The sequence below is a fragment of the Spea bombifrons genome, chromosome 3 (genome assembly GCF_027358695.1).
Source record: "Spea bombifrons isolate aSpeBom1 chromosome 3, aSpeBom1.2.pri, whole genome shotgun sequence".
Lineage (NCBI taxonomy): Eukaryota > Metazoa > Chordata > Amphibia > Anura > Pelobatidae > Spea > Spea bombifrons.
In genome coordinates this window covers 93,253,775-93,271,492 of record NC_071089.1, presented here as the reverse complement: position 1 = coordinate 93,271,492, position 17,718 = coordinate 93,253,775, and the positions used below count along the sequence as shown (strand labels likewise).

At 37.2% G+C, this 17,718-nt stretch overlaps 1 protein-coding gene and 1 long non-coding RNA gene across 2 annotated transcripts in view; one reads left to right on the top strand and one right to left on the bottom strand.

The window, feature by feature from the left end:
- The window catches only part of LOC128482769 (uncharacterized), a 49,510-nt gene that overhangs the window by 7,582 nt on the left and 24,210 nt on the right, over positions 1–17,718 (bottom strand). The gene's annotated exons all lie outside the window — the stretch shown is intronic.
- On the top strand, positions 1,432–14,548 carry LOC128482766 (vomeronasal type-2 receptor 1-like). The gene is made up of 6 exons (XM_053458657.1): positions 1,432–1,658; positions 8,633–8,924; positions 9,669–10,532; positions 11,630–11,860; positions 12,135–12,258; positions 13,334–14,548. Exons 1-6 carry the CDS (start codon positions 1,432–1,434, stop codon positions 14,329–14,331), a joined length of 2,736 nt encoding a protein of 911 aa, XP_053314632.1. The 3' UTR covers positions 14,332–14,548.

Genomic DNA, 17,718 nt, shown 5'->3' with positions numbered 1-17,718 from the left:
TGGCAGGAGTACTATTTAATTATATGTAACAGATGATTTTCTGGATGAAGACTATCAGTATAATGCTGACACTTCCACAGCTGAGTCACATTGCACATTCTTGATTGTTTGGGAATTGTTCTTCCTGTAAAGATACCACCAGAGAGGTATATATAGAATTGGATGCTCTATGAATGGGGACAGATCATTTGTATGAAAATTATGTTCATGCCACGCAAGAGTTACTACATCTTGTTCACAGTGTGCTGGACCAATCACAGAAACATATAATCTAACTGTTATTATCTTGGTCCCTTGACAAACAAGATGTTACCTGTCAGGGGCAGGTGTTTCTGTCGCTGGAAGGGAAATTGACATGCAGTAACAAGTACATCTTAATGCCTGAAAGATATTAACACTATCAGCACATGTGACGTATTTTGCTAGTGTGAAAAGTATAAATGCCATTAAAATTAAAAAAAAGACATTGTCAGTAACAATAATAAGAAACAAAATGTGGGATCATAATACATTTTAAATACAGTACTTTATAGATTGTCATTAAGCAATTGTTTGGACAGTGCATAAATAGTTTAGGATATGAAGCAATAATCTTTAAACTAAAAAGCTGGATCAGCTGTTTAAGGTGCTACATGTACACATACACACATACACATAAGAAAACTGCTGACCCTAATATGCGTCATGAAAAAGGATGGACCACCAGACCTAAGGCAAAAATCTGCAAAAATACAATTCCCCATAAAAAAGCCAACCCATTGTTTGACACATATATAAACATCAATATCAAGCAGTTTTTTATATATCAGAGAGAGAGGCCTCTGCAGTCCTAAAAGCTTGTATTATTCTACATATTTTTTATGCTCGCTGGATTTAACACATCAAATTCAGCTGAAGACTCTATGCATTTTTGTTTTTAATATCAAACACTAACAGAGTATACATAATCCATGAATGAATGCAATATTAAAAATCCTATTGGCATCCAAAATGTGTATATATATATATATATATATATATATATATATATATATATATATATATATATATATATGCTCAGTATGTACAGACTTTCCTTGGCAAAACCACGTATGTGTTTATTTTATCATCCCACCTTAAAAGGGAAATGAAGGCATCCATTCATGACAAATGTCGCCTGGTGGTTGGAAGCCTCCAATAAAGACACCAGGTGAGTCCCCAGTGAATTCCATCAATTTTGCTCCATATAATCACAAGCACAACACTAGATTCACATAGAAGCAGAACACATCAGCATTGATTTACCGACTGGCTATTCCACCATGTTCTATGTAAAGAACACTGGGTTATCTCCCTTGGGTTTCAACACTCCTTGAACAGCAAAACGCTGCAAGTGTCATATAAGCCAAATATTCTAGACATTATCAAATTAGTTGATAGATCCTCATCATGATGGACAGCAAAATGTTTTGTGTTATCCTTGTAATATTTATATATCTTCAAGATCAGATTTATGTTGAAAGCCAAGAATGTAGATTAATAGGGAAATTTGATCTTCACGGATTTCTGGAATCAAAAAATCATGAACTGATTATTGGCGGCATGTTTCCATTTCACTTCAGGACTATACTTGTAAATGATTCGGGACTGGAAGAACCTAAATCACCGAAGTGTGAAGGGTAAGTGTATGAGGCAATAATACAACTTCTGGATAAATTTGCCCAAAGTATATGGGATCTGGATATTCTAGATTATGTAATTTAGTAAAGATTTCCATGTTGTCTTCTACCAGTTTACCTTTGCTTTGATTTTTAAAGCCTGCTAATGAAATCCAGAACAGGAAATATTGAATGCATATCCCTAGATATTTTCTCTCTCAGTATCCAGAATAGCATTCAAGAATTATTATTATTACTATATTACTATATTCGATTATTATACCAGCATCTAGAACGAATACAATGGTACTGATAGTGATGATGTGGTCATTTAATGTAAGGCTCATAAAGCATGTTTGTTTTGACTATAACATTTACATATACACTTTAGTGGTCTTTATAAAATGTAACTGCTGTAGCTGCCAATATGGCAAGCATTACCTGTAATTAAAAACATGTAGAATTGTTCGTCAAATAGTATGAGAAATATGCAATTGAAATTTTGCAGTCTGGTTGCAAGTGTTATCTTTGATTTTGATTAACATGGGTATTGGGAGCCAAACACTCAAGTGAGTAAAAATCAAATAGATTAAATGTAAGCATTAGAAGATCCCATCTCCCGCACTTCAATGAAATGAAATTAATGCCTTCCACTTGTACACAGATCTGGTTTATTGCAGGAGACAGTGTTTAAACAATACATTGTGCTAAGTTTTATTTTTTTAAGTAGAAAAATATTGTTACATAACATGATCATTAATTAACCTGATTTCATTTGGACATATGCATTAGAATAGACTTAAGATTTCTAATTGTAGCAAATGTGAGCAGTTTTATAAGACATGAAACTAATTAGGAGGACAATATATATGATACAGATTATCTCAGTAATTCCTTTGGCAGCTGCTGGCAACTAAAATTCTAGACACAAATTCAATTTCATGCTCAATAGCACTAATGGCATGAATATGTTTTTTACAGTTGACATTTATAGATAATGTATGATATGGTTTGGTAAAGAAGAATAGAGATGATGCCCCATATAATATCATGACAAATATTAACTGTAATATGTTCAATATTTCTGCTTACCTTGTGTATATAATACTTACAACCAGGCTAGAGTTACCATCTGGCTGGTTTTAACAGCCTAGTGATATGATAGTTATAATAATAGTGGTTATTGTTTTCCAGAAAAGTTGATAATTCAGAATGTATTTGCTGACACGATAGATGTTGAAAAACTGCATCTTTTTTTAGAACCTTATGTAGCACGAGAGTCCCTCTGCTGCAGGATATATCATGATTCACTGCTGGTGATAGTATTGGTGCCATGGTGGCCACTTCAAAGTGGACATTTATGGATTGTGCATGTTGCAGGACATTATGTAGAATTCATACAACGTGTTCATTTAATCATGTCAGAGTATGAATTTTGTGCCGGGGCATGCTTGTTGGAGCAGGAAGGGCTGTAGGCTATTCACTTCCTGTCAAAGATGTACCTGCACCATAGTGGGCCCATGGACCACCGCTAGACAATCCTGTCTCAGAACATTTAAGATTCTCTATCATTTTGACCTAATCTCAAAAATAACTTAATAATTTATTATTATTGCATTTATTACATTTTTACTTGAATTTGACAGTAAATTATTTTTGTTTGAAGCTTCCATAAACGGTCTTCTTCAAGTATAGTGAAAGAAATTGAAATTTTGTCATAAGCAAAAAGGGTTAGGGGCCTACAAATACACGCACAGCCCACCCAATCACAGTGATAATTCTTATGTTTATTTAAATTAACAAGAGAGCAAACTGTGTAACTTTTGCTGTTATTATAGATGTATCAGTGATATAATTATTGCAGGGGAATTAGGACATGGATTTGAACCCAGGCAACATTTACTTGCATCCTAAATCCACAAAATTCCATGGGGACTGGCAAGGTAACCATAGTTACAACCTTGCCAGTATTAACCTAACAATCTTGGTATACCGGGGCTTACAAGTTCACACTAAGTTATTTTGAAGCATGTGAAAATAAATATCAGTGGGCCATTGTGCTCCCAGGAACCTATGCGGATGATGAACTATAGTCAGCTATTTTTGGCATTTCCTAGGGACGTTCATTTACATTGTAGACATCTATACCTATGTACAACAGCATAATAAAGAAGAAGACAAAATACAAAAACATTGGATGATGAAATTAGGTTGATCGTAGGGATTTCTAATTTGTATTTGTAAATTTTAACATTGCTTATCATTTTTTTTTTCTGCATGGATATGCACTGCTTGATTTTGGCTATGCATGGGTTAAACATACAAAGGTTACAAGGTAAGAATAAAAGTGTAATTGACAGCCTGTGTAAAAACAAGGACATTGGCAGCTGTGCTATTCAGAAGAGAATTAAGAGTTCTAGCTGCAGCTTTATAATTAAAATGTGATACCCTTAATTATAACGCTTGAAGGAGGCACTTCCCCCACCCATGGTTATAGAAAACCCTCCACATTTGACCTGCTGAACTGTCGTTCTCAAAACCTTTTCCCATCAACCCATTATCTGGTGCTAAGGACCAAACAGATAAGCGACTAGTCACTTGATTCCTTTCTCCGAAATGAAGATAGCCTAATCCTCCAGAATGAGGTTTCCAACTCTGAAATCTTAGCTTGTCAGTTTCTACACAAATTTTCCAACAAGTTCTCCTGTGATGGGCACTTTAATAATAAACTGAGTTGGTTCTTAAGATCTTAAATACCTTTTTCCTTAATCTTAAGTAATACGGAAGTATGTGCTGCTGAAAATGTTTGTTTTTTTTATGCAGTGAATTTATATTTTTCTATTATTGAAAAGATTTTATTTTAAGAAGACAGAAAAAAAGGTGTTTTGGATTAAGACCATTTTTCTGTAGATGGAGAACATTTTGTTTGAGATATATAAAGCAGAATTTTATTTTCTGCCAGTTCTACTAAAGTTATTGTAGCAAAAGTCAATAGAGTTTACTAGGACATTACTTAAAACACAGTTTCAAGGCAAATGAGCGGCATAAAGAGCAAGTTAAAATAATCAAGTCAAATCGGCAAGAATACACCAAGTAGCCATAGCATTATGACCACTGACAGATGAAGTGAATAAGTGGGTGCTCCGTGCATACTGTCATACCTGGGAACTTCTCGGCTCCGGCTACCTGGAGCCTTCCCTTGCGGGACGCAGTGAGGACGGCACACTGACGACGGTGGGTGGTCCCGCTGACATCGGGGGAATTCCAGCTGACGGCAGTGGGAAACACCCCCATTTAAAGGAAAAATGGGCGTGGAGCAGGGCGACCCGGAGGATTCGGGTCTTGACCCGGATGAGCAGCGCTCCCCCTGCAATCTCAGGGTCAAACCAAAGAGTTCCCAGGTATGCATACTGTGTAGAGAACGACCGTTCTGCATTTTCTGACTATGACTAGACCCATTGAATTGAGGCCATTGTTTACATGTTTTAACAATGGCTATAAAATGTAGTTTATATATTGAATTCCAAGTCTGCAATGCTATGATTGTCGGTTGATGTCATAATGGAGAGTTTGATTTCTGCATTGGCCACATGAACAATAAGGGAAAGGACACTGAGGAAGTTTGTTTTCCCCTACTTTTCATTTTCAGAAAATAAGGCGTATCTATTGACACATAATTTTTTGTACATGTACTTCTGACAGCTGATAGGCGGATGTACACTGATAATGACAGTATGCCAAGAGCCAAGAGCCGATACCAACAGAGCAAACTTAATTTACTACTCATACAGTAAAGATTATTCTTTAAAAGAAGCCAACGTTATCTTTAAAGTTTAGTGGCACAATAAATAATAATATTTAATTAATAAATATTATTATGACTACTACTACTACTAATAATAAAAATAATAAAATAATAATACATCTACCCAACAATAATTCAGAGGTTTATTTTTGTGGCACAGTTTTATGCTGTCTCAGATAAACGTGTATTTTGGCAACTAGAGTTTTACATAATATAATGTTTCCTGAGGTTTGTATGTGTTTTAGATCTGTTACCTTAGCCCAATATTCTAAAAAATCACCCTGATTCCTTATCATACTGCCTTTCATAAACAATACAGTGGATCATTCTTAATCACCCAGTCGAACACCCAGTTTATGGAGGTCAGGGCCGGCCCGACAATGGAGCCGAGTGGGGCAACCGCTCCAAGCCGCCCCAAGCCCTTTTTTTTTTTTTTTAAAGCGAAAGAGAGAGAAAGGGGCGCCGAGTGGTTTTCGCTTACCATGCTGTCAGTACCCGCTCAGCGCCCCTCTCTCCTCTGCGGCGAGTCTCCCTGTTCGGTCTCGGACCAAACAGGGAGACTCGCCGCAGGACTGCTAAAAGCTAAGTACAAGGGGGGGGGGGTAAGGGTAGATAATGGGGGGGGCGGCAGGGACGGAGGGAGAGAAAGGGTAGCTAAGGGGGGGGGCGGCATTTTAAAATTCGCCCCAGGCGGCATTTTGCCTTGGGCCGGCCCTGGGTAAAGACCTTGTTAACATTGCCATAAAGAATAGGCACAATGTGGTGTTTGAGCAGGGAAATTCAACCAAAATGTCACATGTATGACAACAATAGTAGCCTCCAGGTCAACAGATTAAGGAGGTTAATCGGAACAAAATTAGATAAAACTAGGTTATGCCAAAGCTAACAGCATTAACGTATACAACACTGTATTTTATGCACAATGAGAAAATCATTTTGTCCATGAGACTTTTTAAATAAATTTTGACTGAACGCAACATATATTCTCATTGTATTGTTCTGGATTTTATGGAGGTCCTTGGTTTTGGTGGTGATATTTGCTGAAATGACAACCACAAAGCCCTTCACTCAATCATGACCCTAGACCACAGGCACTTTTATTTTACCCCTTTTGGTCATATTGAATTAAAAGTTGCTTTATTTGACCATTCAGCCTTCTTGTAGTAGAGCAGGTGACATAAGAGTTACTGCTGTTGGTTAAAAACTGTAGAGAAGATGTCACTTGAATTAGTATTAAAAACATATGGAACAGATACCTAATGTCTACTGTGATACTTAATACACTGCAGTCTGGAATTTATTCCTCATATGACGTTATCCTCACTGGCCTGCTGGAAGAATAAATGTATGCTCATTAGACAATTTCAGGAATGGGATCTTTGCTTGTGAAAATTCCTCCCAAAGAAATAGGAATGTTATCTGGGGGTAATTGGGTTCTTCTATAGTCACAAGTAAAATGCGATAGGCGCTCACCACCATTGGTCTTCACAAAGTTTGCTGCTTCAGTGTTCTTAGATATTTTTGTCAGATGTTACTATGGTATACTGAAGTATAATTACAAGCATTTCATAAGTGTCAAAGGCTTTTATTGACAATTGCATTAAGTTTATGCAAAGAGTCAACATATTTTTTCTTTGATACCTCTGCAATCCCCCTGGCATGCTGTCAATTAACATCTGGGCCACATCCTGACTGATGGCATCCCATTCTTGCATAATCAATGCCTGGAGTTTGTCAGAATTTGTGGGTTTTTGTTTGTCTATCCGCCTCTTGAGGATTGACCACAAGTTCTCAATAGGATTAAGATCTGGGGAGTTCCTGGCCATGGACCCAAAATTTCGATGTTTTGTTCTCCGAGCCACCTAGTTATCATTTTTGCCTTATGGCATGGTGCTCCATCATGCTGGAAAAGGCATTGTTCGTCACCAAATTGTTCTTGTGTAGTTGGGAGAGGTTGCTCTTGGAGGATGTGAAGTTCTTGATGATTCGATAAATGGTTAGTGTGACGGACCGACTAGGGACCTCAGGTTGTCCCGCTCCACCAAGAGCGACTTTAGGACAATAAAATATCTGACAATTCCCTGCAATCCGTAGGCAATATCCTCAAGCAAAGTAAAGGGATATCGCAATCCGGTACCCAAATAACCAGGCAAGACTAGTCTTTAGGTACAACAAAGGGAATAACTGTGTATTATGGGACAAGTTTTCCTTTTTTAGGAAGGGACACCGCAAGGGGGTGGAACAATACAACAGGACACTAAGTCTGGGAGATAAAGAGCACACATTATCTTTATTTAGATTATTTCTCAGACCTTAGTGCGCCGTGTGAAAACCTTTACAAAATAAGGCAATAATATACATTTTTATTAATAACGCATTAAAGAGTTTCATGTCACTGGATAACATTAACTGAGGGGACTTTGGGAGTCAGGGAAACAATGTAGTGAAATGTAGTGGAACTGTTTTTTGGGGATAACGTTCATTTTCATGGCAAAGAGGGACTTTGCAATGATTGTAATTCATCTGATCACTCTTCCTAACATTCTGGAGTATATGCAAATTGCCATCATCGAAACTGAGGCAGAAGACTTTGTGAAAATCAATATTTTCGTCATTCTCAAAACTCGTGGCCACAACTGTACATGTGCCATATACATTACATGTGCTTTAAGGGTAGACTGTGGCTCTATTTTGTTTATTTTCTCTAAAATAACAGTTTATAGGCAAATAATGTTATGATAGTATAATGTGTAATACACATACCTGGGAACTTTTGGGCTCCGGCTACTGCACACTGATGTCAGCGGACGGTCCCGTGATGTTGATGGGAGTTCTCGCTGATGCCGGGGGTGTTCCAGCTGACACTGGGGGCAGCTGACGGCAGCGGGAAACACCCCCATTTAAAGAAAAAATAGGCGGGTAGCGGGGCATATCAAGACCCGGCTCCCGCGGCCCGGAGGATTCAGGTCTTGACCCAGAGAACCGGAGAAGCAGTGCTCACCCGGCAATTTCGGGGTCAAACCCGGAGAGTTCCCAGGTATGGTAATACAATATCTGAACTGCTTTCTTGAAATACTATGTATTGTGACCCTACATTATGTGCATAATAATATGAAATGTGTTCACATAACGCATAACCAAGTTAATAACTATCTTTCTACCTACTTAACTATCTTTATGCAATTCACAGGTTCAACTTCCGCAGTCTGCGTTGGGCCCAAGCCATGATGTTTGCGATTAATGAAATAAATAGGCGTACAGACATTCTGCCAAACATAACTTTGGGCTATCAGATTTTTGATTCATGTTTCACTATCTCAAAATCAGTAGAAGCAACCCTATCATTCCTCACCGGACAAAATGAAACCCATCCTAATTTCCGGTGCAGTGCTGGGGCCCCCCTTGCAGCGGTTATTGGAGCCGGAGGATCTGCCTTATCTATAGCAACGGCCAGAATTTTGGGACTTTACTATTTTCCACAGGTAATGTGAAATTCTTGAGAGATAATCTAATCTTTTGTTTGTTAGCTACATTCCCTATTCAAATACTGTATATTCACATATACTAACATTAAAATATGTTATACTCCCTAAATAATAAATCATGGCAATATTACAGAACAACAATTCCTCAGTGTGAAGGAGTATGATATTGGTTGGTAAGATCCATAGGGCTTAGCTCTCCAGAGAAGTATCTGGCAGTGGCCAAGAGGGACCGAAATTCTGTGTACTGTAGCATCCAGAACACTCGATAAGTGTTCCACAAGTGTGGATGTAGCTGTCGTAGCTGATCATAAACCCTTCCTGAGTTATTTCACTGCCACAAAGGTAATTGTGGCAGTAAAGTGTAAATAAAGAATATGTATTACCGATAACCCAGAGGCTTTTAATTCTCCATTATATTAATTGATTTAACTGAAAGGTTCTGAAGGTCCAGCTCCTTGATAGAATAAGTATTTGCTGTTTTAAATATATGAAGCCTTTCCCAGAAGCCAATGCAGTAGATGTATATTTTATGAACTTGTATAGTAGAGTAGAGGGATCTAAGCTGCATAGGACTAAACAGGGATAGCCCCATGCACTAATATTTTGCTATTTGTATTAGGTTCCATGTATAAAAAAACACATTTCATTTGCTTCAACAAATACACAAAAAGTAGGAAACTGTATTATTTTGTTGTTGTTCTACTGTCATAAATACGGTATTGTTGGATTTTTATTGAATAGGTTGGATACGCTTCTTCCTGTTCCGTTCTCAGTGACAAGTTCCAGTTCCCATCATTCCTTCGCACAATACCCAGCGACATAGCCCAATCCAAAGGCATCGCTGAGCTTGTCACATACTTTGGTTGGACGTGGGTCGGAACAATAGCTGCGGATGATGATTATGGGAAATATGGCATTAAGCTTTTTAAAGAAGAGGTAGAAAAGCATGGTGTTTGCATATCCTTTTCTGAAACCCTCCCAAGAATATATAACAAAGAAGTAATTGATAAAATTGTGGATACAATAAGAAAATCCACTGCAAATATCATAGTTATCTTCTCATCAGACATAGATCTGAGTTCACTAATGGAAGCCCTGGCAGAAACTAACATCACTGGAAAAACCTACATATCTAGTGAAGCTTGGACAACTTCAGCATTAATAGCGAAACCAAGTTATTTTTCGTTTCTTGGTGGAACAATTGGATTTGCTATTCGGAGAGCTGAAATACCAGGGTTTGAACAGTTCCTCCTTGATATACACCCAGAACATGGGAACGATGATTTGGTCTATGAATTTTGGGAAGAAGCATTTAATTGTACCTGGCCCACAACCAGAGCAGCTTTTTATACCAACATAAGCATTGAAGCCAATGTTGCTGGAAGAAAAAGAAACATCTCTCCTGAACATTGCACAGGGAGAGAGCATCTTGAATCCATACACAATACATACACAGATGTGTCTGAGCTGCGAATTACATACAGCGTATACAAATCTGTCTATACCATCGCACATGCTCTTCATGATTTAGATATATGCCAAGATGGCTTTGGGCCTTTTCCTGAAAATTATTGTGCAAATTTACTTGACTTTGAACCATGGCAAGTAAGTTTTTTTTCTTTTTAACTTATCAAACTACAGGTTTCCCTATAGAAATTATATACATTCAGGGTTAAGTATAAAAAATGGTTCTGGTGCAAAGTTTGAAACCGTGGTCACCATAAGAATGAATGGGATGGTCCAACTAGAAGGAACATACCACTGATTTCTATAGTAATGTGAATACTTTTCACGCTTACAATGAAATCTCATTTTACACATACCCTCATGTGCCAGGACCATTCCTTAGAACTAGTTCCTTCCCTTAACATTCATGTTATTTTTTTGTATCCCTCTATATCATTTATCCTACAGTACATCCCTCATTTATTCACATACTATGAATTTACCCCCTTATCTCTGGAAGATTTTCCATACCACGTTAAATCACTCTGTAAGGGCACAACTGCTACTAGGAATCCTGCATGCAGCCTCTAAATCTATGATATCATTTATGCTACCATGACTCAAAATGTAAAAATTGGGAGGTTGTAAAATAATGTTTAAAAAGTGCTTTGTGGGCCATATCTTCCATGTACTACAAATGTGGATTTTGTTTAGAGGTAGATGAAAACAATTGCCCATATTCTAAAATGCAGACCCAAGGAAATGCCTTTGAGAAAACGTGGATCAGTTTCCACAACCAATGACGTCAAATCCGGCATGACGTTTACTCCATGCAGTCCATTGTGTGTTGCGTGGTGCAATTTCTTCACTACTTCTGAAGGTGTTGAGTTTTTGAACAAAGTCACAAAGTATTAGGAATTATTGCCATTGAAAGAAAAATTGACATTTCACCCACTTACAGCTGTGGTTACTTTGGGAACCACAATGCCTAGAAAGCAAAGGTTGAACATGAAGCTAAGGCAGCCGTCCCACCAGTGTATGGGAGTCTTATGTCACCTTCTAAATAGGTTCTAAAATATTTGCTCTGTTTTGATCTATATAAGGTGGCAAGAAATAACATCTTATGGAATTATTATAAAATTGAACATATTTGTACTATTAAAGTAGACCTGGGGTGGGTCAAAGATGGTATGTATTGAGTATGGAATGCTATATTCTTTACCAGCATGTTTAACTCTGTATGTGTTCTTTTACAGTTGATGTACTACTTAAAACAAACAAAATTTCAAGTCTTTACCAATGAAAGCATACAATTTGATGAATCAGGAGACGTAGAAGGTTATTATGATATTTTAAACTGGCAATGGAATACAAATGTGTCAATGGCTTACACAAAAATTGGACATTATAAATCCACTGGTGCAGGAGCAAACTTTGAAATCAAGATAGACAACAGTTCCATATTCTGGAATACACCAAATGGAATGGTAACTAAATATTGTATTATTTATAGATGCTTGTTGAGGACATATTTTCTCTGTAAGTGTAAGTTTTAGTTATGCAGTGGTTATATATGTATTTCAAATGAGTATTTATAACACCTCCTTGATGTATACCAAACATATAAAAAAATTAAAATGACAAATGATGGCACCAGCAGGCATTCTCTTCCTTGGCATGTCCAGGAGTTTGCAAAAAAAAAACCCCTAAAAAGTATAAAAAGAGGTATTCTAACAAAACCTATTGTTGTCCTCTCTTTAGCCTCCGCGCTCTGTGTGCAGTGAGAGCTGCATTCCAGGAACAAGGAAAGGCATAAGACAAGGGGAGCCGGTTTGTTGCTTTGACTGTATTGCATGTGCAGATGGAGAAATAACCAATGAGACAGGTAACGTAGAAGTTATGTTCCTTCCACTTTTCCCTTTTTAAGGTCTACCTTGTAAGGTACAAAAAAAACAAAATAACCTTCTATGAAACATGCAAGTAGCAGGGTATACATATTTTTAGTTCTAAATATTTATATATATATATATATATATATATATATATATATTTTTTTTTTTTCTTGGTAACTGGCATGGTGCTTAAAAGTATATTAAATGTATGTAATTGCTAATAATCTTATGTTACATCGTGGTGCCAAATTTGTGTGAAACTGGCTGCTGAGTCCACAGGCAAGGTTGACCAAGTATTTTTGTGGCCCCAAAAAGCTGAACACATGGACTTAATAACAAAATCAATGTACCCTAATTGGTGTAGCCAAGCATACACAATCATACAGAGGCTGCTTACAATGCCTAGATGAACACAAAACAATCTAGCGATTTTGGTTAATCCAGGGCTGCATTTTAGTTAGTATGTTCCCTGTGACATACATAAAACTGTAAGTAAAAAAAAAGTATATGCCTCCTAGCCAACTGCCCCATGCCTAAGTCAAAAGGAGCAGAAGAAAGACATTTGATCTCATTAAATTTGCAGCTTTGACCATCTGCCAGTTCAGGACCATGTCATTTAGGGCAAAGGGCAAAGCATAACTGTTAACTAGCCACAAATAGTATTGAGTAAGTGGGAGCAAGAGCCAAAGTGGTCAGTGGACAGGCATTATCACCGTTCCTCTGCCCAGAGAAATAGTATTGTGGCCTGGAGACCCAGGAAAGCAGAATATTACAGGGTGTCATGGGCCAAACCCAGGGAGTTCCTAGGTATGGGATTAGAGGAAAAGATGTGAAAGGAACATATGACTTCTGATGCTTGACCACCAGTGGTCTTATGCTTTAGCAGACAAATTGTAACTACAAGGACTCAAAAAAGTATTCAAACAAGATGTTTCTCAACACTGTTATGTTCCTGCCTACAACAAGAACATGTCAGAAGACAAGACTGGAAAGTTGCAAACATAGAAATAAAAATCTATAAAAAAAAATCTAATTTTGTTTCACTCATAATTTTCTGATGTTTTACAGATGCAAGAGAATGTATTGCGTGCCCATCAGACTTTTGGTCAAATTCACACAAGAATGAGTGTGTCTTAAAAGAAGTGGAATTCCTTGCAACTGATGAAGCTTTGGGAATCACTCTGATATTCCTGGCTGTATTCGGGGCATCCCTAGTAATAGTGTTTGCAATTATTTATGTGATGTACAGGGAAACAGCATTAGTCAAGGCAAATGATCGCGAGTTGAGCTTTGTTATCCAGGTATCCTTAGTTTGCACTTTTATGACTTCTATTCTGTTTGTTGGCCAGCCAGAAGAATGGTCATGCATGGCGCGTCAGACTACATTAGCCTTGGGATTTTCCCTTTGCCTGTCCTGTATACTTGGAAAGACTATTGTATTGATGCTATCCAAACGAGCTGCAAAATCCAAGGTTGCTGATAAAAGCAAGCTGATAGTAGTGAAGCCTGTGCATCAGAAAATTGTTGCCGTCATCGGATTGACTATTCAAGTTGGGATATGTACGGCCTATTTGATTATGAAGCCCCCTTGGGTGTACAAAAACATGGAATCCCAAAACATAAAGATAATTCTTGAGTGCAATGAAGGCTCAATTGAATTTCTATGCTCCATGTTTGGGTTTGACGTCTTTCTTGCCATACTATGCTTTTTAACCGCCTTTGTAGCTCGAAAATTACCTGATAACTTCAATGAGGCTAAATTTATTACTTTTGGCATGCTGGTCTTCTTCATCGTATGGATATCTTTTGTCCCAGCCTACTTAAGCACAAGAGGGAAATTCAAAGTAGCTGTAGAGATCTTTGCTATATTAGCGTCAAGTTTTGGCTTACTCGGCTGCATTTTTGTCCCTAAAGGATATATCATTTTGCTGAAACCAGAGAGAAACACTGAAGAAATTGTTGGTGGCCGACAGGTTACTAATGATAAGAGCGCACCAGCTACGTCTGCCTCAATCACCAGTGAAATTAACAGCACAACAGTCTCTACCATAGTGCTTGATGATTAAATTTTAGCTTAATATTGTTCGATTATTGACATTGTATAAATAACACAAAAAAGATTCATTGCTGTTAAGCAATCCAAAGATCTTGTTAACGTAAAGCATTTTATAATTTGGATGATAAGATGTTTGATTTAGTGTTTGGGGTGAAAATTCTTTTTTAAGAGATGGAAAGTTATTTAGAAAATGATAGCCGCTTTGCAATAACCACATGTGTATAAATTACGTCATTTTTATAATGTACATGTCTGATTGTAGCCTTGTGAATTTATGTAGCTCATATATAATTTTATTGTCTTTAATTCATTATTTGAACTTTTAAGACTCTAGTGGGTGACAGACACATTTAACTGGAGACCCCTCTGGAGGCTTATGCGTAGTTAAATATTTGGTTACGTGTTTGCTGGCACACAAGGAGTAGACCTCAGAAGCACCTCAGGTATCCAGTTTTACATTTCTTCATGTGTCTGTCAAGTAGTACATATCTATAGGACAACCACTGATGGTATACTGCTTCTAAAATGTATGGATTGGTCTTTCTTGCTTGTACTGGTAGTGGAAATTAGCCACAGCACAAAGAAGCCAGAGGCCGATACACGCACTGCCATGCTACACTCCTAAGTCAGCAGCCCAGAGCAGGTGTGTATCCATCAGGTGTCAGCACAGTAAAGGACTAGCTAAGCCGCACAAGTGGCAATAACGGTAAGTGGGGAGATAAAAGAGCACCTGCCCAAAGACATTGTGTTTTACTATACATATGGTCATGTCTAATTTTTTTGCACTTTTTTTATGTTAACTTTTTGTAATATTTACATTCCCTACTATTAGATTTAGTGAAGCTTAACGTTTCTATGCCATTATGTTTTGCTGATCCCTGACATCCCCTCTAACTTATGCACCAAAATATTTTTTTAGAATTCACCTTGAAGATTGCAAGGTATAAGCAGTTTTCTTTTATGGACGGAAGCTTCAGGATTCCGTTTTAACGAGGAGGCTTGGATTAACTGTTGATTGACAGGATTTTGTATAGTCTCTCCTGATTTTGGTCTCGATTCTGCAATGGAAAAATTGGTTTTAGACATGTAGTTGAATCTCATGAAATGCATTTTCCACCACCAATTAAGTTATAGACAGCTATTTGAATTCAGCTCAGGATCAGAAGTCAAGTATGACCATACTGTAGCCTTTTTTATTACTCTCATCAAAGTGGCCAGTGCCCATGATATTTTTAATTCTGCTAAATCAGTTGGATGCTATAAGAAAGCTTTTGCCATTGTGCAAGCAAAATTGACTGCCAGAAATTACAAAACCCAAATATTTCTTTGCAGGGGTGGGCTGGCACCTTCTGGCTTGGGGGGGACAGGTAAAGCCAAGTGACCCATTAGCACCTTGTCCCTCCCCACTGGCACACATACTTACATACACGCTCACACTTACAAACGTACACACTCACGCTCATACACACATATACACATGCAACGCATACATACTTACTCTAACACGCACTTACACATACTCTCACTCTAACACACACTGAAACACTCATGCTAACACGCATTCCCTCTCACACTTACAAATACACACTCTTGCTAACACACACTCTCTCTAAAAAACACATACTCACACACTGCCTTCTTAACTCCTTTACCCTGTCACCCTTTCACCATCTTATAGCCTACAAAAACCATTGCACCAGGTTCAAAAGAGTGTCATACTAGCCTTAGATTGCGTGCCTCTAGTGTAAATATGGGAACCCCCACTGTATGTGTGTCTAAACCGCAATGTTTTGTATACTGTCAGCTACATTGCCTTTGTGTGATTTTTACATATATGTTGAACTACACTACTGTTCAAAAGTTTAGGGTCACTTAGAAATCTCCTTGTTTTTAAAAGAAGAGCACATTTTGTCCTTTAATTACCATCAAATGGATCAGAAATACAATGTAGGCATTGTTAATGTCGTAAATGACTATTGTAGCTGGAAGCAGCTGACAGTTGACAGTTTAATTTAACTTTTCTGCATTTTATCAAACAGGTATATAAACTGCATACCAAACATGCTGGATCTTTTACAAAATCTGGCAGACACTGATCTTAACATTTTGTTCAGTGCTAAGTTTCAGAAGACCTTGGGTTACCCCTGAGTTGCTCATATTTGCTAATTGTGGGGCCAAGAGCTCTAAATGTAATGGCACTACTTTTATCACTGCATTCTATCAAAGTCGGCATTGATACCTTTTTATAGGGTCAACTCAGAAAATGAAAATGATTTATAGACTCTAGAAAATGGGTGATCAATACTAGTCATCAAGGGTTGGATATCCTAGCTTAGAAATTAATGAAACAACTTATTTCAAGGCAAGGATACACAGGGTTGTTAAGGACATAAGTTATGCACCCCTGCTCTAGACAATCGACTAGAGTCCTCTTCTCAGTCTTCTCATGGACCATTATATCTATATCCATTTTTGTTCCATGTTTTGTAACTAGCCTATGGACAGATGTGCAATTACAACTCCCACGATGCTCAGTCAGCAATCTAAGAGGACTTTAGCTATAACTGACAAAGGATTGTGGTAGATACAGTTCTAAAAGCCACTATGAATAAACAATTCTATTTATGCATGCATGTAAATTCATTTTGTATAGTTAGGTAAATGTGAAAATTAATATTGTTAATTTTTTTTCTGCAAATATGCATGAATATACATTTTTCATGACAGCAAATACAGTATATATATGGACATTTTAAAAACTATTTTTGACAGTGCCTGTAATTTAATATTTCAATAAAATATAGAATTTGAATTTTTAATCTCTGTGGCTGTCTTAATATAGCTTTTTAAAAATGTAATTTAAGGATATCATGGAGGGGTGATAATGATAACATTAAGCATTGATGAAGAAAGTAATTTCAAATAGTTCATCAGATAAATATCTGATATATGATATAAAGATAATAAAAAAGTAGAATCAATATATATATATTTAAGATTCAGCATATATCAAAACGTCTTTAATCTGCATCTTCACATCTTTTACATGGAGTTTTTCAGATCCACAGATATAACAAGTTGCTTATTGTGGTTGTCAGCTATCTCTTGCTTTCATCCAAGATGCAAAATCTAGCAAAGAGACATTTGTTGTTTTTTTTTCTTCACACTGTTTTTGTTCAGTGATTTATACAATGTTACATCATGCCACAATCTTCTTGCCTTCTTGACTAATTGCCTTTGGTAGAAATCACAACAAGATTCTGTTTTCCCAGGAGCATGGTAAACTATCTGACCAAATTAACATATTTAATAACTGTAGGTCTTAAGGGAAAATAAAACATGCAACCAAGGCACAATTTAATAGACATTTTCCTTCCTTATATGTTTCCCAGATTGC

Excerpts from the sequence above, each read along its gene's own strand:
- LOC128482766 (XM_053458657.1), top strand. The coding sequence starts at position 1,432 with ATGGACAGCAAAATGTTTTGTGTTATCCTTGTAATATTTATATATCTT. Across the intron at positions 11,861-12,134 it reads GGAATACACCAAATGGAATG|CCTCCGCGCTCTGTGTGCAG; the intron begins GTAACTAAATAT and ends TCCTCTCTTTAG. Across the intron at positions 12,259-13,333 it reads AGAAATAACCAATGAGACAG|ATGCAAGAGAATGTATTGCG; the intron begins GTAACGTAGAAG and ends GATGTTTTACAG.